The sequence below is a fragment of the Lepisma saccharinum genome, chromosome 10, assembly GCF_977018435.1.
Source record: "Lepisma saccharinum chromosome 10, izLepSacc3.1, whole genome shotgun sequence".
Classification (NCBI taxonomy): Eukaryota; Metazoa; Arthropoda; class Insecta; order Zygentoma; family Lepismatidae; genus Lepisma; species Lepisma saccharinum.
Genome location: NC_139238.1, coordinates 74626692 through 74653020, shown reverse-complemented (window position 1 = coordinate 74653020; position 26329 = coordinate 74626692). Strand labels below are relative to the sequence as shown.

The window sequence follows — 26329 nt, the reverse complement described above, 5'->3', positions numbered from 1 at the left end:
AAATGTATACCTAAAGTGTGTCTTTTATGTGTTCAAAATGAAAATGTATGCTGGGCATAAACAGCCAAAGTCAAAGCTGTAAGTCGAATAAAATATTGCTGATGAATGATGATAATGGTCAATAATCTGGCAATATCTATGGCAACGGGTGCTATAAGTAGAAAAATACCGACTCGGACTTTTGAAACTAGGTGGTTTGCACAGTGCCAATAGAATGGAGTACTCCTTCGAGGAATATTGCGATATGTATATGTTACTTGGGGAATCGCGTGGACGTGCTAAAGTTGCAGCCCGAGAATATGCCGAACGTTATCCAGCAAGGCGTCATCCTGATGCTAAAGTAATACGCAGACTGGATCTTCGGATGAGGTATACTGGAAATGTTGCACCTTCTCCTCAGGTGGACAGAGGTCGTCCGCGGTACGTGAGAACACCACGTGCTGAAGAGGAAGTACTCTTTGCAATTCAGCAAGATCCAATGCAAAGTACCCGTGACATCGGTCGCCGGTTTCGTTTGTCCAGACAAATGGTACATTCGATTCTGGCAGACGAAGAACTGCATCCGTACCACTACACAAGGACACAACATCTGATGCCTGGGGATTTCAATCGTCGTAGTGTGTACTGCGAATGGTTGGTACACCAATTAGATCAAGATGGCCAATTCTCGGAGCATATTTTGTGGACAGATGAAGCACTGTTCACTCGGGACGGTGTTTTCAACATTCATAACAGCCACTGGTGGGCACATGACAACCCATATCTTACAAGAGAGCGCGGTCACCAGGTTCGATGGGGAATACATGTCTGGTGTGGAATAGTCGGCACTAAACTGATAGGGCCTGCTCTGCTTCCAAACCGCCTCAACGCTCACCAGTACCTTGAATTTCTGCAGACCACACTACAAGAACTTTTGGAAGATGTGCCACTGGATTCACGCCTCAGAATGTATTTCCAGCATGATGGAGCGCCAGCACATTTTGCTCGGTTCATAAAACAGCACTTGGACAGATTTTTTCCGAATAAATGGATAGGAAGGAACGGACCTGTACGTTGGCCACCTCGTTCGCCCGATCTCAGTCCACTAGATTACTTCCTTTGGGGCCATTTGAAAGAAATCGTGTACAGAGCACCACCAACAAGTCCTGAAGAGCTAGTCGCCAAATTGCACGCAGCAGTGGCTACAATTGATGCTAACATGTTGCTACGCGTGCAAATTGGTATTCGAAGACGGGCTGAAGCATGTCTCGCTACGCAGGGTGGACATTTTGAGCACGTGCTCTTTTAGCTTTAGTTTCTTTTTTATTTGTTGTTGTTTTTTACTAGTATTAGTAGTTTTTGTTTGTCATCTATGAATTTTCTTTTGAGTTTGAGTTTTGTTTAAGTCCACTTTTAAGCCCAGATAGGTTAATTGGCACTAAAACTACAGTTTAAAGTGGGATCCGAACGACTGTGTGCCTTCACCGGGCATTGAACCCGGTACATCTTGATTATCACCCGATGGTCGTAATACTACGTCATCGGGGAGGCGAATTTCATTTTATATTGCAAAAAAATATTACCGTGCCCTCACTTTTCTTACCTGCATTTCAATCGTGGATACAGGAGTGATAAATAAGTTTACACTATGGGCGTTAGACATTGATAAATCTTGCATAATATAAAAAATAACAAAAACATTATTATCATGACTATGATTATTATTGTACAATAATCACTATAATTACTTATATAATAAACAAATCTCACTCGAAAGTTGTTGTTCTTGTTATTAATACTAACAATAATATTGTAATATATTTAGGGAAATGGAGTATAACAAACACAGGGAAAGAAGCAGTTGACGTGTGTTTATCATAAGATCTCGAACAAAGGTATTAAACTATATGTTTCAGAAGGTCAGTGAATCCTGATTTTATTCTAAAACTTGTTGAGCAGAGTAATTAATGTGTTAAGAATAGTTGTATCCCGTTCCTGAACTAGATTATTATTCCAGTGGCGTATTTAGAACACTCCAGTAGGTGGGTTTACTCTGGACGTAAGTGTACCGAATGGTGCCAGTTTTATTTACCTTATTATTTGAAATCAGAAATAATTAGCGTGAGGAGAAGTGCAACCTGTAACACGTCCAGAGTAAACCCACCTACTGGAGTGTTCTAAATACGCCACTGAAATAATAATCTAGTGAAAAGATGTCTCTTTACACACGTTGCAGAGGCCATGCGAATTTAAAATAAAACTGAACACACCACAGAACGTTATCTCTGAACTGCCCAGTCTCTGACTCCACAGTTGGTTGGTTTACTGAATTGCGTAATCATTCTATTTAGTTATTAATTTTAATATACATTTTTTTAAAAAAAAAGGTCTGTAGAGGAATAAGGAATCTTAAAGTTTGTGTGATTTCTTACATAAAAATCTCTCTTTTTTATTTTGAAAAGTGGAACCGTATATTCCTTGTTTTGGATGGTCGAATATTAAAACACAACTTAATTCCTGTATTTTATAATCGGTGATTCCATCTAAAGCAATTGTTACATTGGTTATTCTGTTCGAACAATATTTCTGCATTTTTATGAATTGAAATTAACATTGACAATTTGCAAGAGTGGGGCGAATGACTCATTGGAACTCCCCTCCCATGGTTTATAATGAATAAAACGTAGTATCTACGTATTTGAGAATAAAAGGAAAAACTTGAATAAGAATGAAATTTTAATTTGCAAATAAATTACACGTAGACAAAATTCGATATATCCACTTCCGTTTGCTGTTCTTCACAACCTGCCCTTACCTTTCAAATTACGAAGAGAAAAGGATCACAGAAAAATATTACTTAGAAATTACATACAAGCTTAGAAACACACTAATTGTTAAATAATTCTCAGCAATCATACATATTTTATTTCTGTGTGAAACTAACTCATGTTCCCGAGTTCCGTATGAAAGATAACTTTCTAAAGTTGAAGATGAGGAAAGAGTATGTAAGAATGAAATTTAGTATTAAATAAACTTTCAAACTTTGCAAACGCAAAGTGTACTTTGCACACATATTTAATTTCCGAGAACTCATGTAGGTATTTGATTACACAAGTTTCCGTAGTCATGAGTTACATTTTCATCCATTAAAAATCCTGCGTACACACACGAACAGGCGAGGAGTGAAAGTGTTAAATACTTATGCTACAAACAAACTAGCCTAACCTACTCGAAACATCTGGATGCTAAGAACACCAAACTTAATTCGATTAACTCACTAATTCAAACCTATGGGAAGGGGTTTACATTAACAAAGAGATTAAAAACACATTGGCAATAATAATGAAAGCAGCTTACATTAATTAATGAACACTAAGCAAAATGCAAGAGAATCTAGTAGTCCTCATGCAAAATCAGGACAATGCCGCTATTGTTATAAAACTCTTATAATTTATATTCCTTTTCGGTAGACAAGCCAGGTAATAGAAAATCTTAAGAGGTAATATATGATGCAAGTCTTTTCTCAGGAGATGTCGTAGGTTTCATGAATGTCAACGTGTGCTTCACCCTTTCCTAACGACATTATACTGCTAACTCTACATGAATGTGTATCGAAATCGTGCCATGTAAAATAGGTGTGTGTGTGTGTGTGCATATGAAGATATAATCACCCTGCAATCTAAACTTGGCCCAGATTACGAATTCCAGAAAAGCACTTAATCGTTGAAATGATGTATAGTTGAATTGGTACAACATTAATTTCACTGACATGCAAGTTTGGAATTATATTTTCCCTTGCACTTGTGACATTAATATCTCTCTCTCATACTTGTCAATACGAAGCATAAATTTAAAAAGAATGCAAATAGGTTACAGGAAATCACACTGACTGACTGTGCAAAGTTAAGAATTGCTATTCGTAAAGAGCAAATTTTAATTTTAGGAACTTCTGTGCAGATTTTAATTTTACATATCTTAAATTCTGGTGTGCACATTATTTATATTGTTCATTAATTACATCGCAATATTCATAAAGATCTTGGTCTCCTTGAGAAGGAGAATATAACATGCATTGTTTGCATCAGGTACTAAGGTACAAAAATTAACCACAAAATTAAAATTGAACGAAGTCGTAAAAATTCATTAATGGACATAATATTTATTTGACATCATATTTATCATCTTGCGCATAGTTCCTTTAAACTGAACATAAATATATTATTTGAGAATATAACTGAATATCTTGCTATTATGTCTAGATAATGAATACGTGACCTTTACACTTCGAAGTGCACAATTTCATACAACTTATGCACAACAATACGGACACATACATAGCAATTAACTTATTTTCGTGTTAGATAGTTGAATATATGTAGTTACAAATCAGTCATTTATCATTCAGCTAGGTTCACAAATTCTTAAATGTCGTACTTAGGGCTGGTTGAACACAAACGTTGTTTTCACTAACATGTTATTGTTATTGAATGTTGTATTTCATACAAATGCACACATTTAGTTGTCACTGATTAGGATATAACCATGTCAAATTTGCAATAACATGTAATATTCTTACTCTGAAATGAATACATTTACCGGAACTGTTTTTCGAAGAACTCGCTCACTCAAATACTCTATTTCTCCAAAACACACGAAAACGTCATCAGCCATTTTAGAACAACAAATTGAGGTCCGTAGTGTTACATGTGGTTGGTTGTAGCTATATTATTTTTCACAGAATATGTGTGTTCCTGGCAACCCTGGAACGCATCGCTTCACGACGGGATATGACGTCACAGATACGATCAAATGTTGTGTGTGGTTGCCAGCATACAGGCGGCAAAACGGGCTTTTTTGAACGACTGTAGCGCCGAAACGACGCACCAACGAGAAAAATGTTACTGAGAAAAGTTGTTTGTTTTGATGTCCTCTATATGAATCTGTGGTCCGTGGGCGCCATTAATATGACACCCTGTATACACACGTAAAATATATATTTGGCTAAGTATGGTACAAGTCGAATACTGCACAGCAAACAAGATCAAAATGATATAGTGAAATATATATATTGGCAAGATGTACAAAGTTCAGGATATAATTATGCAAAATTTTTTTTTTTTTTAATGCTGAACAACAGGCAGTGTCAGATTTTTTTAAAAACCTAAGATGTTATTGTGTTTAATATATTTAAACAAGCATATCTAGAAATAAAATTCATTGTATTATATGTTTTTTGAACTAAATAAAATTAATGCTGCAAATCAAGCTATAAAAATCTGATGTATTTCATTAATACTGAAAAGGCATCTACACTGTCCAGATAGTGATGTTTTACATTATAAGCCACTTTATCCATCTTAGTGTCAATTCTAAATCAATCCTGCACTAATTAATAAAAATATAATCATATCCTTAACATGTTTTCATTGATGTGACCAGATAGGTTTCCTGTAGTGGTCGATTTAAGGTGGTCTTAGGCTTGACACCCATCCTGAAATATCCTTGACCCCCCCCCCTCCCCCCAAATACATCACTTATTGGAAGTTAGAAATACAAATGTGCACAAATAAAAATGTAATGCTTTCATCCATTGAAATACAGATCTAAGAGATACTAACACATGAAACATTAAATAAAGTCTCCCCAAAGCAAGAAGAAATTATACATGACTTACGTTTTGTACTTGGATACATGGCTGCAGAAACAATCAAATCTACATTCAACCTGTTGTGTATCATCCATGAGCCACAGTTATAAAAAAATAGTAAATATTACCTACATCCACTTAATAAAGTTCCCTTGGAACTACCTTTGCAATGCATGAAGTTAATATGTAATTAGGTTAGGTTGAAAATTTAAAGTACATTAATCACAATTCAAGTACTACATGCATGTTAACCAACACTGTTTACCTGTTACGTGATGCAAATTAAACTGCTTTTTTTGTATTAGATAAATCTTGAGTTTATTGATACCAAAAATGTGTATATAAAAAGCATACGCTACAAACTACTGCTTCATGCAAGAATAATATGATACGTATAGTGGTACAAACGTTATATTTATATTTGAGGTTAGCACATAATGTGGTGTAACGAAAAATCACTAAAGATAAAAGTATATGACCATTTTCTAAACAGCTTATATGTATTAACTTTAATGTCTGACTTGAGAGGAGAAGATAGATAAAAGTATTTACATCTATCTATATATGTAGGCTATTTGGAAATCAACCTCCGTTTCACTGGTAGGAGAGCATGGATTACTGCAATGTCGCAGCACATGTGCAGATGTAAGCAGTCATGTGTTGGTTCACGTCACCCCAAGTGGTTGATTACTGCGTTCAGTGCTTGGTGTGCAGCGAACGGAGAACAATGGCTGCGTACTTAATGCTCTCTCCAAATGTGACCTTCGCGGTGTAATCCTCTTTCTTCGGGCTGGTACGACTATCACTGCAACAGTGTACAGTGAAACCCTTAAAAAACTTCAATCAGTGATTCACAATAAGAGGCGAGGCATGTTGTCCTCGGAGATTGTTTTGGTTCACGATAATGCATGCCCACACACAGCCAAAGTCATACAAGCCTTACTTCAGTAATTTCGATTGAAGGTATTTGACCACCCTCCCTACAACCTGGATCTCGCACCCAGCGACTTTCATTTGTTCGCAAAGATGAAAGTGTGGTTGGGGTCACAGAGATTTGAGAACAATGAGGAGCTGATGGATGGAGTTCGGGAGTGGCTGAGTTCCCTGGCAGCAACCTTCTTCGACGAGGGCATACAAAAGATGGTGCCACACTATGACAAGTGCAACTATTTTAGTTGTCTTTATATCTGTTTTATTCCTTGCCTCCCGGAGGTTGATTTCCGAATAGCCCTCATATTAATAATTTCTAATGAGAACAAGGACTAGTTCCATCAATGTAGTGGTTTTAAGAGTGGATCCAGGTAAATAAATTTATGTAATTATCATAAGTAAATATATATGCTATAAAGCTAAGCAAATTTGAAATTAAGAGCATGGTATAATAGAATTGAACTTGCTAAGTGATAAGGAAATTTTCTAGTTTCACTGTGGCTTATGGGATTCACACATGAATTTGGTATAATAAACTTAATTCATACATTTTTTAAAGGTGCAAGTCATTTTCTAGAAATGTGCACCTTGTGCAAAATAAATTAATATTAAGTGCAATCAAATTTGATAGAAATAAATTCCTACATTTGTTTTATTATTATGTACTTAATTTGGGATTCCTTTCTGAAAACCACGTTAAAAACCATGCTCATGTCATGAAAACATTAAGGACATGACTTTTTTGAAAATGCCCCTGGTCTTCCTACAGAAAGCCCACTTGATATTAAAGAAATTGCTGTCTTAGCTAAAATTGCCTGCCCTTCTCTGGGTATTGTCACTACAACATACAGACATGTTGAACACTGCCTAACTAAAAAGTGTTTCAATAGTAACCATCCTTGATTCATACAACAGTCAAATTTCAATCTCCAAAGGGGACCACCCCTTTCAATGCTCATGGTAGCAACAGTAGAAGGTCTACCCTGTCCTGTTTAGGGGAGGCATAAAACAAGTAGCCCTGTTTTGTCCATAGTTCCTAAGCACAAGGAATTTCTGGTGAGGCAATTAAGAGGAAGATTCCAATATCCTATTGTAGATCTAATTTTTTTCCCTTAATATTCGACACAATACTTGTGTTCCATGCAGCAATGGCATATTTAAGATTTGAGCTTCCTCTGAAATGTCCTAAATCTCCAGTAAAATATTCACTTCACATTCACTTACAAATCCTTATTTTGTACAAATACCCTTATACGGATGTCCCAAGGTGCAATGTAAGCATGAGGTGCACTCACTGAAGCCTCACAGCAAGTAGCACCATTAAAAGTCAACATGGTTCTTTCCCCGAAAATTAAATCTTAAAATATGTCATTACCATGCAGGTAAATCACTGGTTTGTGGAATAAAAAATAAAGCTACCTGCAAACTTGAAGCAAACATGCTCTGTGCCACACTTTGCATAATAATAATAATTTAAAAATAAAAACTCAGTATTAAAATAAATTAACAACTCTAAAAGGAAAATGTAGTAATATGCTTGATCTTACACAACAGTAAAAACCAAACAGGTTGGCATATTAGTTCATGACAGTATATATGTGTGTGTTCACGAGACAAATACATAGATGGAAGCACAGCTCCTCGTATATTGCTCTTTTCTACTCTCCGCACATTAAAATATCCCTCGTGCAGAGAGTAAAGCAAAGACTAACAGCCAATATCTTCCCGAACAGCAACATGTCTGACGTCAAGTCCTGAAGCACCCAAAACTTTGTTTATCTTGTCAATTTCTTCTCGTGGGAAGGAAGGTTCACGACTGAGTACATCCGTCCATACAAGCCCATTCCTTTCGTCACAGTGAGTCACTACCATGTACTTTTCAGGTCTTACAAGCATGACTGCTTTCTGTCCACCAGCTAAAAGTGGAGAAAAAGAAAACACCATGATTAGGAACATTCTACTCCCTGGGTTAAAAAACTGTAGCAAACATTATTTTCTAACAAAGATTCTAATTTCATGTACCTAATGCAACAAATAGCAACTATAATATTTGACCTTAACTATTCGTTGTTTTGTGTTTTGTTAGCAATCTATTTCATAGTTAATATATATATTAATAATTTAAACGATAAAGGATATACCACCTAGCAATAAATTAAATTAACCAACGAATTAATTTGTAATAGGCCACTAGTTCCTGAATGGCTAATAAATTGTATAGTCTGTTGATGATAATTTTCCAAAATGCATGGAATGAGTTGAGGCTGGTCTGGAAAAAGCACTTCCATGAAAGAATGCAATTTTACAACATATATTTATGCTTATGCAAACATGACAGACATGATATATGTACATGTCGGATCATCACTTTACAATCATTACACATGCCCAATGTAAAAGTATACTTGTAATATTTTCTTTAATTGATTCAGTGTGATGCAAATGAAAGCAACAGAGATTTGCAGTTTGATGCCTTTTTCCGAACACCATAGATATTTTGAATGTTTGTGGTGACCCACTAGGGGAGAAGGATTCCCAAGTAACCAAAAGTGATTGACCCAACATTGGGCCAACTGTACTGAAAATGGTTGGCCAACAGTTGGCTCAACGCCAAAACGGTAATTTTGGCTGTGGTTCCAACATTGGGCCAGCATATGGTTTTACGTTGGCCCAATGTACTGAAAATTAAAGAATGGATAGGTTTGTTTTCTGATATATACATAATTTATTGTGAGGCCAAATGTAAACAACAGTTCAAGTTAGTTATGAAAATAAAAAAAATACACAGCACTTTCTCAGTCACATGGTATCATTGTTTTCAAGGCACCATACCTTCAAGTGGTAGCACAAAAACTTTCTAGAGTTTACTTACTCTGCACATCATTGCTTGACGATCTTCAAAATAATACCTGTAAGAATGTTCTTGTTCTACTACAGCAAAAGATGCAAACAATAAGCAATTCCCAACACATCTTTCATCCATGGTGGCTGACAAAGTGAGTGACTGCAAGTTAAAAATAGCTTCTACTTTTATTAGAAATATATTATATTTCCAGTATGTGCTGTGACTGAAATATTCGAAAAGAACACTGTTACATGTCACTTATCTTGCACTAGAATTTTCAGCATTCTCCTGAAAGTTGTCTTAGCATTAAAAAGTTGTTTTTAAAACTGATTTTGACTCACGTTTCCATGGTTGGGCAAACGCTGGCAACCACTGTTGGCCCAAAGTAAGACCAACATCAATTTGGCAACCAACGTCAAGCCAACCTCTCCCACGTAAAAACTGACATTGGCCCAACAGTGGTGGTTACTTGGGTTACCTTGAAGCTTTCAATTGATAAAGGTGGAGTTGAGTAACTCCTTGGATAATCCCCTAATTTCAAGACAATTTTGTAGGAAACGTTCCATACAGTGTTGTAGTGCCAAAAGTTTCAGAGGGTATACCCTAAATTTCATGAAACATTTAGTGAGGACCACGTTTCCACTAACTTTGAATTATGTTTCCATTACATGCATGGCTGAAATCGTTAACTTCAAAAAGAGCCATTGGTGATGATTTAGGGGAGGGTGGGGCAAGTTCATCCACTCTAGCTGAATTGTAGACCACGCCAGGAAATGACCCCGTGAGAGGCTAGTTGGTGTCATGGAAACTGGAGAGGCTGTGTGTGAAGCAGTTGTACGCTCGCTTGAAAATTGAGGATTTTACAGGTATGTATTTATTTTCGGTGTTATCTTTATAAGGATGATGGTTTATAAAGAACTCTGCATTGCATATCGTCAATACATTTTAATATGTATAATGTATTTATTACATAATATATCTCTTTACGAACCTCATGCTGACGTACGGTGAATGTAGAATTATTAACCTCACATACAGGGGTCGAGTAAATAAAACATGGAGGTGGGGCAGGAGAATCCACCTAGAAGCTTAGACGGTCGCACTTGTCCCATGTTGATTGATTCACTAGTATGTAGGTTATTTTATGTTGCTTTACTACTGTTAGGTTAATCGCGATGGCGATGCTCCTATGTGTATTGAAAACTTATGTTTAAAAAAATGTTAAAAACTTATATCCCTGTGCCTTCATTTCAGATATGGTTCAAGTCTATGTTCGAAAGACAGCGAGAGGGAAAGGTGTGGATGGTAGTCTATCGTTGAGAAAAGCAGCAGTGAGATACAATATACCCCGGACAACTCTCATCTCAAGAATAAATGTAGGCACTGTTGGAAGGGTAGAACATATGGGAAGGTTTAATCCATTCACAAAGGACAAGGAGAGGGATGATTGATGACCAGAACACTCCTGAAAAAATTGTGGATGCTGATGAAGACAGTGTAGTGTGCCTTTCTTGTACAGAAAGATATGTCGACACGTCACTGGAGGAGTGGATTCAGTGTGTGCATTGCAAGCAAGGAATGCAGGAAGGATGTGCCGATAATGAACCTGGACAAATCAGTTTTGTGTGAAATAGTTGCAGATAAAATAAGAGTTATATGACAGTTATATTTCCATTAATCTGGACACATGATTTAAGTGATTTAGAATGTATGTCTGGTGAAAGTTATTTGCCAAGTTTCAGTGTTCAATTTCTGTATCTGGCGTCTCGTTTGCTCCACCCGGTGGGGCAAGGGTGTCCACATGCAGACTTGATTTATTTCAATTTTTCAACAGATAAGTTAATTATTTTTTTTGTGTTTGAACTAAATAAAAATGTTCATAACTGTTCTACTTGTAGCCTCATTAAAGTTTGTTTCTTAAATAAATAATGTGCACACCATGACCTTTTATTTTCTTAATAGGTCTCACTTGCCCCATTCTCCCCTACTCATAACTGGCATATAAGATGCATATTAAAACAGAGAAGGCATTTTAAAACTAAAAGGAAATGTGAAATGCATATTTTAATGATTGAATTTAAGAGTAAGGGCTACAGTACAGCATGTGTGATTGTATGTATTTTCTTTTCTTGTTGATATTGCTTTTGTGAATAAATAGGTTTTTATACTTCTGCTACTAGCACCAAAAATAAGAAAATAAAAAACTTTGAGAAAAAAATACTTTGAATATATATTATATATATTGCACTACTTACGTTGAGCAATAAAGTCTTATTCTAGAGCTGCTTCAACCTGTATGCTAGAAAACACTCGAGGGTGCTTCTTTTTTATGTCACCACACTTGTCACTAGAACATTTTGCACAAACACTTGAATTAGTGTCATTTTCAGCCAGGTCCCTAGCTAGAATTGATCTCCAGGGGGGCTCACGGGTTATCAGGGGGAAGACTTTGTAAATCAATTCCATTTTTAAAAAAATTAACAGTATTAAATAAAGGTAAATTATGTGTGGGGGTCATTACGTTACACAAAATTTATAAATATCACACAAATACTACATTTTCTACATCTTTTAAAATATCTCTTGAAGTGTTAATTGACTGGTACTGAAATCATCCCTTATACACTCCATACTGCTTTAGATGGTGCAGATATTTATATCACACAAAGAAATGTCTACGGCCATGCCCTGCCCCCCTGGCCCCTGCCTGGCTACGGGCCTTTGCAGCACAGTGGTTTTGTAGCCATTTCTTCTAACATTTCAGAGGCTTAAACTGATCAAGAGGTGTGTCTTCACAACAGGCCGTGACTCTCGAATGTGATCACGTGAAACCAGAAGTACTGTATTAAGCTCATTGGAGTAATGGCCAATTTACGTAAATATATATAAACGAAACAAAATCAGAAAGTATATGCATTATTGCAGAAAGTATACGCTAATGAGTAAGATACATAAACAGCGTATACCACTGTATACCCTCGACTACTGCCCTGATTCCATGGTATGTGTTATTTGAATGGATCAAGGTCCTTTATGAAATAATTTTGGAGGGGTGTTGGCGGTATGTGGATATCACTAGAGTGGGATGATTGACATTTGAATTAATTCCCTAGAGTCATTTCAAGTACTTACTTTGCTCTGAGTCTATCAGAACCGTCCATAGTGATGGCTTCCCAAGGTCCTTTATGGAAAGATTGAACTTGATTTGATAATCAGGCTCATCCACTGGATTCCAAATCTCTTCTATCCGGTTCTCTGCAGTCTGTGATAGCTGAAGTTCCAAACAAACCGAATCACGAATCTCATCCACGCTTAATCCTCTCAAGTCAGAAATGTGCTCCACAATGTGCCATTTTCCAACTATCTGCAAATAAAAGAGAGGTACTGCTCAATTCCTCAATGTTCCTTCTACTATTACTTTTCTTGAATCTAAATCTCAACACTGTGTTCCTACTGAATCCACACACTTTGGAAAGGTGTGTGATAACAGATTTGACACCTGTTCAGTGCTGTATGCTTCTATTTTTACCTCCACCTGCAGGAAATTATTCATTGTTGTTAAAGAAAGTACTTTGTATCTACTACTGCCAACTAAATCTCCAAACCTTTCTAAATAATAAGAGAATCACTAATGTTTCCATGTCATGATTTGCAAAACCAATGGTCTCATGAAAAACATCAATCACTGTGTGTATTTTCAATTTATGCAATTCTCTTTAGCTATTATCTTTTATCAGAATTTAGAATAAATCTTGAATTAAAGATCATCCCTTTTGATTGATTGATTGATTTAGTTTATTTTACTTCGCGTTTTTTGCCTCTTGGCTAATTTGCGAAGATGGGGATGAGTGATGAAATTGATGAATGGACATTCACAAACAACCAAGTCCGAGCGGGATTCGAACCCGGGACTCTTGGCATCGCAGCGCAGATCATCCCTTTTGTATTGAACTGAAGATAAATAAAGCTTCAATGAAGATTGCAGTAAAAATTACTTATCTAATAACTCTCTTGGGAAAGACACCTGAAAGTATTCACAAATGCTTAATTAATGGTATTGATATAGTTTACAAGACCCAAAAATTGAAAATGTTGAATAAACCACCTACCCTTAAAACATCCTAAAAAGCGCCAGAGCGGGCCATGGCTTCCAGAGAACCCCCCGGTTTTTAGACTACCATTATATAATTCCATTGTATTGTTATTTCTTCATATAGCCTATTCAGTGCAACTCTTTATACCACTCTGTCCCTCCTCCCACACACACTTTTTGAAAATTTTCTGTCGTCGCACTGTTGAGAATGTTGTTAAAATCCGCCAATGTTCTTGGCCACAGTTTCGAATTGGTCATCAAGCTATTTGGCGACCATTCATGTTTTGCCACGCAACGGTGAAAGTGCTTTGTGGCATATCTTTTTCCTATGCCGAGGAGTATCTAGGAATAGATGCTGCACGTGTTGTCCCGGAGCCTAGCAGTCTGGCCCTGGTGGCAAGTTAGAATAACCCACCCAGCTGACCCCTTTCTGCGATCAAGTTCCCGAACGCTTCTGGAGCAGTGTTGTCACAATCTGAGGGTAGAATTTCCCTTTGTATGTGGCAAAATATCCCCTTTTCGGCCAATTTTTACCTTCACCTAAATCAATCATGTAATAATAATAATAATAATAATACGTAGTAGTAAAAGTAGTGGTGGTGCTGGCTTCATGGACCGAAGTTCGGATACATGAAAAACGTTAAACAAATTAATTGCATAGATGCTTATAGCAAGCCTTCTCACTGCCGGATTCAGGTTGAAACCCTGCACCATTTAAAAAGTTCATCATTGATTCTCATCGTCGCTATAAACCCCAAGATGTAGAAATCGAAATATGAAAAGACGCGTAGGCTTCGAAATATTCAAAATAGTGCAAACAGAAAGTAACAGCAAAACATTATGGATATAAAAACAGAACCTAATAGCTATGTAGTAACATTTAGTCTTATGTCTTCAAATTTCCCTGAAATTTTGGCGTTTTTAATCTAATTACCCTTTTCGCCTAAAATTTGTTCCTAGGAAAATTCACCTTCATTTGGCAGCACTGTTCCGAAGAAAACCAGGCCGCTTGCTTCGATTTTATGCGAGTGTACCACCTCTGGGTCGAGGCGCTAATTCTCTTTGTTATTTTTTTTCTTTAACAATGCAAATTTGTGTGCCTGCAGTCTGCTAACTCCACGATTGCATTGCGGTTGTACAGCGGGATGCAGGCCCGTAGCCAGAAATTCTTAGTAGGGAGGGCGAAGTCAATCCTAGAGGGGGCAAATTTGTAATAATTATATTGTGTTGCATTGGCAGATATAGCAAGGTACAGAGGGGCACTTGCCCTCCTCCTCCAAAAGTGATAAGTAACTTGAAATTCCAACGAACAAAATAAAGTTCCAGCAACATCAAATTACAATATTTCGATAATGACCTATCGGACTACCAAATAATACAAAAATAAAGTTTAACATAAATAGGCTAATCGGGATTGTATCTACTTTATATTTATAAAAATAATAATAATGTTAATAGACGATTTATATGTACCAACAGCTTAGAGCTTCTCTGCAGAACTGATTAAGGAAGTCCTATATAAATCGTGCTTCATAATGTTTCCCTCTAGTTTGCAGTATGAAAGATTTTTACGCACAAAAGAATCTAACGAGAATCCAAGAACATGCAAGAAAAATCGAATTAATTAAATAATAATGGTTACACATTATCTACATTATCTACACTTTGATGAATTGTGTAAAAATTTGTAATACATTTTTTGTAGGCGTACTTGCTAAAACATTAAAACATGGTCCGTTACTCCACCACGGATTCTATTTGCTTCAAATGAAAGACTCTTGCATCACTATAGACAATGTTTGCCTACTGGTTACGTTAACCAGTTTGCAAAATATTGTGTTGTTCTACTGTGTTTAACACCCGACAAACAAATAGGAATCACTTGATTGATCAATGATTTCTTGGATTACAGTGTCAGCATTAATATTTCTTATCAAGTTTTATAGAGGGAATGTTGTATCCTCTTTACATTATGAAAAATACCTTCCTTAATGACTATGGTACGAAACCGAACGATATAAGGAGCCTCCTTCGCCTTACCCCATTTCCGCGGCACAAGGTCTCTGTGTCGCTTATCGCCACCACTTTTTGAGCAGATGCGTACAAACCCCAAATATCAGTTTCTTTAATGCTGATACTGATTTCTGCCAGTCACAGAATGGCGAAAGATATATGAATAAAATTAGGAAAAATGCACTCCATAGCAGAAGAGTTCACATAATTATTTGTCAAAAAATTAGGTTGTGCCTGAGGTACTTTAACAGACAACGTGCTACAGACACAACGTTCAATTTCATATTAGCTAATAATGGAAAACAAGCACATAAACTGTATTTTTGAAAGACAGAATATGCATGACGAACGTTATTCTTTTTGTACATATGACACGTATAACTTTCATGTACAACATATATTTTACACATATGCAACATGGAGCGACGTAAAATAAGAAAATACATGTGCAACATGTTAACGCTAAATTGTGTACGTAATTATTCAAAGTTTCTTTAATATATATAGGAAATTATTTAAATACATTATGATCAATTCATCCGCCAAATTGTCCCTCAAAATGTGCGCGCTCCATTTTTGCGAAAATTTTACCAAATGTACTTTTATTTGTATAAAATTTGAAATCGTGGGGGCAATTGCCCCTCTGTGCCTCCTGCAAGTGCACTTAACCGTCTGGAAGAAAAATGCAAGAAACACTTGAAACCTAATTTCGTCTTGAGTATCCATTTCTCCTGCCATCCTTAGATTCTGCTAGTCATGTTTCTTTACTTCAATGTTTGCCCCCCCCCCCCAAATTGGACATGCGTCCAAGATTGGTGGGGACAATGACCCTGCCCCCTGTGGTTGCAGAACTGTTTGTGAGTGTCTCTTCATCAATTTCACGTCAACACTCATTGTCACGATTAGCTAGACGTGGCAAAAAAGCAACGCTAAGTAAAAAAATTAAATATCCACCCTTCTCTCTCTATCACATGAATCGCTATTACCAAAAGGTAGACAGACTTGGGAAACAAAAAATTATGCAGTTCAAACTTCATTGCAACACATCCAAGAAAAACATCCAAATACATTAGGCAACTTTAATACAAGACTACTCAAAATGTCACAACTGTTCTCGATACTTAAAATTGCGAGATTATTTCCAAAAATCTGAATCTGGAAGGTAAGTTTTCCCCCCAATACTGATACATTATACGGAATCCCACGCACCTTCATAAATCACAAAATCAATAAATGTCTTTGTTATGTTGCTAGAGTAATACAGGATGTAATTGTAGAGTAGTGAGAATTCCAGGTAGGAATGTGTTCTGTATTTTTCACAGGGGAGGGCAGTTGCCCCCCCCCCCTCTAGCTACGGACCTGGTGGGATGTATAAACATTCCAAGCAAATTGTACGCCACTATGTGTAGTTGCTCTGATGCTTTTGCAGAGGCTGTCAACTGTTAGAATGAGAATGTGATATGATCCACATTTTTATGTGACGTCACCAGTAGAAGATATGTCACTAATGTATTTATTTTTGTAAAAGAAAGCGTAATTTCTTTGTTATTATATGTAATAATGCACCTTGTTTGTAATGTATATCTTTTGTTTATTGTTTATTGTATTTTATGCTACATTATGGGCATGGCCGTAGGCAGGAAAAAATTTCGGGTGGGGGGGTTCATTCATAATTGATTACAGGGCGTCGCCAGAAATTTGAATAATAGAAATAGTAATAATAATTGTACAATAATAATTAAAATTTCATAATAATAAAACAATTTTATTCCATAATAATAATAATAATAATAATTATTATTATTATTATTATATTATTGTTATATCCTTGAGGGGCTTACTCAATCCAGCAGATGAGTGAATATCCAGCATAAGTTTCTTTTTTTTTTTTTACGTTTCATACAGTGTGTACTGAAATGCACAATTATTTTACTTCGTCATTAAACTTTAGATACCTTCAAGAAAAAACTTTAAAAGTTAGATGGAAATTTTAGTCATAAAGTTTTTGTTGTTTGACTTTAAAATTAAATGTTTGGAATTTTGAAAAGTGTGGAACCAGTTATTCTCTTTAAAAGCTTAGCCTGGTGCATGGATTGCAACCTCAATCGCGAACGTAATGCGCTACGAAACTGGAGGTACTAGGTTTGAACTCCTATCAAGGGGGATTTATTTTCGACTTTATCGGACGGGGAATTTAAAAGCTGGAAAGGGAATTTTGGGACAATCATAAGGGAATCTTCAGTGTATATTCCTTGTGACGCAGGAACAACACTGGAAAGATGACAGCAGAAGTGATAATGGAGGGGTCGCCGGTGGGCTGCGATTCCGAGAATAAATCCTGTTTCACTCAACTTTCAGAATTCCAAATGTATGAAAATTCTGGCTCGATCATTTCAACATTTTCTCCTTGTATTTTTATGATGCTTCGAAAAAAAAATGAAAAATTGTTACAGATTTTGGTTTCTGAACATCCATTAATCCAACATGTCAGAAGTTTCGGGGGGGGTTGAACCCTAGAAACCCCCCTCTAAATACGGCCATGATTATGGGTAATTTAATGTATCTATGTTTGCAAGAGTGCTCTATACGAATTTGTATTTATAAAGATGTATAGATGTCAGTTTTGTTGATAGTATCCTTTTGTAGATAGTGAGTGATTCATCTGTACTTTAATCTGTGTTCTCGAAAATAGTATAAAAGCGAGGATGTCGTGTAAGAAATCATCACACTTTTTCGCCACGGATCGACGAAACTTTTAAAACTTAAAAAGAACTCCTCGGTGTTGTGCATACATCTTGGTATGGTAGTTCGGGGCGCAAGCTAGGCCTATGTGAACATAGGTACGCCGATAGCCATGCATTGATGATATGCACAATACTGCAACCATTCTACGTTAAACAATAAAGCTAGCCTAAGGATTAATTTGGAAATAAAAGGACTAAAGAGCAAATATTGGCTCAGTTATCATTGCATATCTCTTGGTGTGGTAGTTCGGGGCGCAAGCTAGGTTTATGTGATCATAGGCTTGCCGATAGCCACGCATTGAGTTTATGCGTTTTAGTTGAGTCAATTCATCGGCAAAGCGAAATCCTCGCCTTCGTCTCAAGTATAATTGCAATAAATAAAGAATAAAACCTTTCCGTTTATATATACTGCAGTAATGTGGTTTTATTTCTCTGTGCTGTGAATATTGTCTTTGCCTAACACTATCCCTGTACCTGAGAGGAGTCTGTGTACTTCACCGAGTCTCAACGTTCACCGCTGAGTATTATTAAGTTAATATTAATAGTATAATAATACGACGCGTCAAATTGCAAGAACGTATCAAATGAGAATTGTGGCATTTTTCGCGAATTTCAACACATGTGTTTAAAAACGAAAAATATAGAGAAAATCTACTTGTGTTTTAGGCTTCAAAAATAAAATCCGACATATTTATGCATGTGTAACGCGCATGTTTTCCAAACTTTTATTCCAAAAAAAACTATGGTTTCCAATCTTTTATTCCACAAAAAACTATGGTTTCCAAACTTTTATTCCGCAAAAAACTATGGTTTCCAAACTTTCATTCCACAAAAAAATTTTGTTTCCAAAATTTTATTCCACAAAAAACTATGGTGCGCGTTATACATGGAACAATTCCCACAGCCACACGAAACCACGTGCAAATGGATGCTTCCTACGATTATTCATCTTCTATCAGAATGTCTTGAGTCACCGACCAAGGAACGAGATTCTCGCCAGTGATTGAGACCATACCTACCGTTATACGGGTACTTGCGCAAAGTTCTAAAATTGAAATTGTCACGTACAGGCGTAAGTCACACGAGCTACAAGTTAAAATACTCGTTTTTAAAAAAACAATGAAAGCTTAATTTTAGGTATATTTTGCAGAAAGTTGTGCCAATAAGAAAACGCAAATTTTGGAAAAAAGAACACCAAATAATCCATGTCTCTATCACAAAAATACACACAAGTAAGGATGGAAACTGGCGCAGATGAAGAAGTTCTCGTAATCTCCGCAAGATGTCTCCGACAACCTGCCTGTCAAGTCAACTTCGGGTTCATCACAAACTGAAAGACTTTGCACATGATGAACACGCATCTACTGTTGTGTTTATGAATAAACTTTCTTGTTCGCTTTCACTGCGTTGTACTTAAGATCTATAGAACTTGATAAAAACCGAAATCCTGGTTGAACAGAGAATCGAGTTCCGAAAGTTCAAAGAGCAAAGTTTAGTATGTATTCGATTCCACTATGCTATCTTTATCACTCAAATATCCCACGTGATCGTTAAATATTTATAAATATCATAAAAACTTAAGAAAATAAGCACAGCGACATTCTCTTTGTGGGATCTTGCACAGTGGCGTGTTCTGCACATTACCACGTAAACCAACTTTTTTCATACATTTTTATGCATTTAGTTATAGGGTAAAGGAGGGGAAGTTCGCCACCAAAATGCTTTTCATTTTTTTCCTTCTAAACGAATTGGGGGAGAAGGACAAAATTTATACGATACAAAAAGTAGTCATTGTGGATTATGAGGAATATAACATAAACACTGTGTTAGTTATACTTATGACGTAATATTAAAAATACTAAAATGAGAAAAAGTGACGAAATTCACGCCACATGCTGAGAAATTCGCCATATAACTTATTTACCTATCATTTAATCAGATTCTGAATCGGAAGCAAGTGCGTCACCATCATCACACATTGTGCACAAACCACACGCTTTTGCTGAAACTTTGTCGCGGTACTCATGAAAACATTGTTGGCAAATTAAGCATTGGTACAGTGGGATCCATGAGTATTACCGTGCAAATTGTCCATGACTATTTTCATTAATTTTTCTCTTAAATCCTATGTGTTTTTAAGCGATGGATTTTTATGTATGCTGGTGAAGAAGTTGTCAACAGCTTGTTTTGAGTTTTCTTTTAATACTTGAAGATGTTATCGGGTCAATTAAAGTGCACGAACATGGTGATGGACAATTTGCAAGGTAATACTCATGGATCCCACTGTACCAATCCACTTTCTTACCTCTGTGATTCAAGTAATCATCGCCACAGTCACCACAAAATGTTGACTTCATTGCCACATCTTCTGTTACTCTGGCGAATTTACCAGCAAATGCACAGTCGAAAGAAAACAACTTATGTTTACTTGTACAATCACGCTTTCCAAAGCAATTCTCTTCACGACATTGTTGCGGTTACGATATCAATAATTAAAAGGAAGAAAAATAATTCTTATCTGCCATGAAATGACAATTTCCAACGTAGTATTGAAATTCGGCACCTTTCTTTGTCTTCTGTGTAGACGCAACTGCGCATTACAAACTGTACTGCTTGCTTGCTAGTTCGCTCACCATACTGCAGATGTCAGTGGAAACAAGGCACATGTTACTTGATTTTTTATAAGCATCACTGAGTGTTTCCAACAAAAGTCACAAGTACGGCGGAATTCCCAGCATAGAAAACATCCCTTCTTTTACTCTAATATATGGGCAGTTGTAAATTATGCAAACTATTAAAACAAGCTTCTAAACCAGAATTTAAGTAAATTATTGAAAGAACTTAAAGACTGGTTTACGTACGCTACTGATCGTTGCATAACGCACCCTTCTGTCGACCGGGATTCCTCCCCGAAGGGAGGGCGAGGAAGCCGAAGCGAGCAGGAGAAAACCGTGTTACTTCCTGTTTTCTGTGCTGCGCTTGGCAGAGGCAGTGTTGCTATATGAAGGGAAATTTCCCTTGAAGTGGAATCGAGGCCAAATTCTAGGTAGAAAGGGAAATTGTATTAAAAATATAGAAATTGCCGGAAAGTTATAAGTTGTCGGACTTCTGTCTTTATATTACTTCCATACACTGGTGCTTTATTTGTAATGAATCTAGATGGGGGTGTATGTACATAATAAATAAAATTAAAGCTGTAACCCAGGTCAAATTTTCAGACTACTCCATTACTGTTGCAGTACCACAGCGCACAGTATTTGTATATGTATTGTTATTATTTTGCGTAGACAAGAGCTTCATCGTTTCGGAATTATACATGTTTATAACAACTGTTTGAACTTTGTACAAACTCGGACCCCCCCCCAAAAAAAAACAAAAAAAAACTTTACTACGCTTGTGGTCAGTACTATCCTATATACGTTGTGAGAAGTGACGTAAACTGTCTATATTATACAGGCTGAGGCAAATATCAGGTTACATAGGTGAATGGCCACCGCGGACGCCAGACTACCACCCATGGAATTTTACTTCTGAGGAGAGATCTGAGGTCAAATTTCTTTACGAAACCGTTAAAACCTGGACCACTTTAAAGAAAGGATCACATCCGCCATCTCCCAAATCACCCTCACCACACTAACAGACGTCTTAAGCAACTGGAAGCGTCGAATTGAAGCACGCATTCGAGCAGATGGTGCGTATGTTCGACATACGTATACGTTTCCCTGAGTAACATGACTTTTGCCTCTCCCTGTATATTATATTCTATGTAATGTAATATATATGTCACGCATAATGTTGGTTTGTTTCATGAATAGTTCGAAAAACTTCTTTTGTTCTCGTCTTCATGGTCGAATTTGTTGTTAAGTTCATTCAAAAGGTTATCTGAAATTAAATTACTGTTTACTAACATCTAACACATTATAAATACAGAAGAGTGCCTATTTCCACACTAAAAATTTGATTATATCATAACAAAATGTGTAATGTTTGTACAGTGTCTCTCAAAAGTTTTAGGACAACTACATTTTAAACTAGGCAACCCAATTTACACAAGCCGTTGGTGGGTTGCGTGCAGAGTTAGGCTCAATTTCAGGGTTGCCACATGCACAATAGATATTTATAAAATACGCGAAAGAAATATAAACAAGTATTATTGCATAAAATTATTAAAAATATCACTATTATATCGCAAATAACAAAATTCTTTCTGAAAGAAAAAAAAATAGGTTTTCTAGTATTTCATCGCTGATGTGTCTACAGTAAGGAAAAGAGGTGAGAGGAAACGAAAGGTTACAAAGGAGAGGAGAAAGAGAAAGCGAAAGGAGAAGAGGAAAAGTAGAGGAGAGAAGAAAGAGAGGATAGACGAGGAGAGGAGATGTAGTGAGGAGAATGGAAAAAGATTCGAGGAGAGATGAGGAAAAAAGAACAAAGAAGAGAAAAGAGGAGGAAAACGAGACGAGAGGAGAGGAGGAGACGAGAAGAGGGAAGTGGAGAGTAGAGTAAAGGAGAGAAAAGGAGAAGAACGAAAAAGAGAGAATAGTGCAGTGGAGTCGGAAATCTAAGACAGGAAAGGAGATAAGAGGAGTGGGATGGAGATAAGGTGCGAGAAAAGTATGGAAGGCGATATGAGATAAAAGTATAACAGAAAGAGGGGAGAGAAGAAGGAGAAGGAACTGGAGAGAAGAGGTAATTGCAGAAAATATCCTCTGAGCGACAAGAATGGATGCATTGGTCAGATTATCAACATAAAACATTCAATAACATTTTGAAATGTATTGGAGAATATATTAGATCGGTGCGAAATGCCTTTTGGCTGAGTTCAGAGCAAGTTAAAAATCTTCCATGTAAGATCTTTGATTTTACCTGCGATTACACCACTAAAAAAATGAACGTAATTTTTAATATTTTTCTCCACTTCTCGGTTCGTTGAAATGGAGATTTTGTAATTCAATATTTGTCCTCCCCCATCGTTAATTCCAAACGGAATCATTCCGTTTCACACGGCGTGGACAATGAACACAATGGGATATGTCTAAAACTTACGAAAATTTTCTGCCACCGGAAGGGTTTGAACCTACGACCGTCAGATTGACAATCCTAAACGGTAGCCACTACCCTACAAGCTTTCGCTCCTTAAACAGGGTAGAAGAACCACAACACCTTCGAATGAAACAACAATTGTTTTTAAGTATTCTGTCTCTCCAATATTGTAAATGTCGTTTGGTATACGTGCAGTTGAACTTTTACTTTAATTTTGATTTGCTTTCTTGTAGTATAACCGATATCTTCGAGAAATAATTTTCGAAGTGGTTAAAAACGAGAATATTGGTAGTTGTGAAAATGCGAGTTATTTCTTCTAACTTATTATTGTGATTAGACATTATTAATGGAAAATATCTAGAGGCTTGAACATTACAGGACGATGTTCTTTTCCTGTGATACTGTAACAGACAAGATGCTTGTTTACTGATGCAAGTCTTGTGTCCAGAACAGTCTTATGAAATGTATTTGCTGTTGCGTAAGGTAACACGAAATAATTACACCGTGTGCGAACTACAAAATCTGCGCAATGTTATACGTAAACAGGCGGAAATTTTATTCATAAAATCATCTCACATTTGACAGTATGAGTCAAGAGAGACTCGTGGGACACTGTGTTAAGGTGCTGGACTAAATCCTTCTAATTTTTCTTCCTCGAAGAACAACAATTTCTAAGGAAAAGCAACAGTTATGCTCTTTCTTATTTCTTTTAAATGCTTACACTTTCCTTTAATTGGGTTAAAAATAAATAAGATTATTGCTTGCATTTCTGTCATTGACGTAGACCAGGTCCGTACGCAGGATTTATTTGAGGGAGGGGCCACACGCAATTATATATATATGTGTATATATATATATATATATATATATATATATATATGACAGAGAGAGATAGAGAGAGAGAGAGAGAGAGAGAGAGAGAGAGACAGACAGACAGACAGACAGATATTACAAAATAGTTCAAATAGTGCGAGCGCCATTAAACGTAATGATAATTCTATGTTTAGAAAATAATATATTTATAAATTAAATGTTGGCGTACTTAGAATTATTCATAAAATAAAGATCATGTCTGATTGTGAGTTAACAAAAAAACAATAATAAAGAGACATTTTCGCATCTCGATTGCAGTTCGATAAAGTCGGGACAGGGATTGAAAGTAACGCACTGTCCTGACTAAATCGGTGAATCGGACGTCTGGTAGCCTTGCATCAATGATTATAAAACTAAAACCACCCAATATTGCAGCTTGAAGACTTTTGCGCAAGAAACAGATTCATTTATGCAAGAGCAAAATTGGAACTTTTACACATTTCAAAAATAGACGATGTTATTTTCGTATTTATTTATTATTAGGTTCACATTTAAATATTTTAGGGTTCGAGGGGAGAGCATGGCCCACATGGCCCCTCCCCTGGGTACTGACCTTACGTAGACAGTGGAAGAGAAATTTTGGAGAACCTTTCTATTAAATTTAGTATTTACATTCACCTTATGCTCAGATAGGTTAAACCGTTTATTGACAATCGTGAACTTTTCGTTTAATAGATAATATTTGGTTTTAAACGACGGGAGAACATTGGTCGAATTTCCTTTCTTGCTCTTTTGAGAGAATATATACTTCTAGAATAGCAATTGCGTTCGGAAACCGTGAAACAAATGACTTAGTTTTCAAAGGCAGACAAGCTTGGTAGTCTAGCTTGCTCGCGATCAAAGTGACTCACTCACGCTATTCAAGGCCGCTTCTTATCGCAAAACACTGTGCTTCGATGCACAGTGTCTGCACTCAGCACGTTATAAGTGACCAGAGTAGAATTTTAAAGAGAATCTGAAGAATGGTAGATTTCATCAGAAGCGGCTAGGTAGGCACCAGCTCAACATGCAATAGTTTAAGTGATAATTCCTGACAAACAAAAAACCGTATTGAATAATTATTGGGATAGTAATACGTGTATCCGCTTCTTTTTAACAATGTAAGCTCGAAGACAATCTGTATTCCATTTATTTATATTGGCAACTTGGTCAACCGGAGGTTATTTTATCGCCTTCGATAATCGAATTGTCTGATCGATTATTTTTTGTTTACCCAGGAACATGCCCCATAGGAGATTTCCGAGACCGGGTTACGCTACACACTCGTAGCTCCCCAATTTCTTCACGATGGTGGGTTGCTACCGGTCCCATACACAGGCCGAGAACCTAGACAGTGAGCATAGGCGGACTCGAATCCATGCCGTCCTGCAGTCCGAGTCCAAAGCACAGCTCCTTAGACCGCACGGTCACGGAGGAGGACTTTTCTTATTTTACCTTTGGCTAATCGCGACGATGAGGATGAATAATGAATAGAAAAATAAAGAAGGTCACGCACAAAGTAGAGGACGATCTTCAACCTCTTAGGTGACGAGTTCAAGCCCTAAATATGAGGATTTCAACCTTAGACGACCTCAATTTCTAAATTATAAACAAAATGCCTACTTACACTAAACTTCAAGGCCAAAATAGTTTGTAACTGTGAAACTACCCCTGAATACAAATTGACATTTTTTTCCATGTGAGTAAGAATGAAATGTGTGGCATACAGAGATAGATGATACCTTTTGAGAAACAATTAACTGTATTCTGTCCCAGCATCTCTGGAGCAAAGCCGCGCATAGCGGAAGAGAAGTGGAGAGAGGAGAGAGGGGATCGAGTGGACAGAGCGAATCAGTGTACGCTGCTGGGAAGGCTGGTAACTGAAGTGGGTTTCCTCCCTCCACGCAATCCCGTTCCTCTCACGTGTTCATCGCTGCTCAGATACTTGTCTTCGTTCACCTGCTCCAGAGATAAGTGGGACAGAGTGTAGTTCGCATACATGTAGCAAGTAAAGAAACTTATCCCAGAATGAAAATTCTACGTAGTTTTAAAACGTTTGTTTAAGCTATGAATGACTGGAAACGGATCACACATAATTCCCTTGCCAAAATCTAGTGGTGGAATCTAATTTCAAGACATTTCATATCTATTCACCATATTCCAAGTTATAAGGAACTATTTCGTAG

At 36.8% G+C, this 26329-nt stretch overlaps 1 protein-coding gene across 1 annotated transcript in view; it reads right to left on the bottom strand.

Moving 5' to 3' along the window:
- Positions 1-8210: 8210 nt before the first annotated feature.
- Positions 8211-26329, bottom strand: part of LOC145993946 (apolipoprotein D-like) — a 31862-nt gene continuing 13743 nt past the window's right edge. The window contains exons 2-3 of the mRNA XM_083129917.1: positions 12534-12765; positions 8211-8472 (exon numbers count right to left, since the gene is read on the bottom strand). Coding sequence (XP_082986043.1) covers positions 8264-8472; positions 12534-12765 — 441 coding nt within the window. The 3' untranslated portion in view covers positions 8211-8263. The remainder of the gene's footprint in view (positions 8473-12533; positions 12766-26329) is intronic.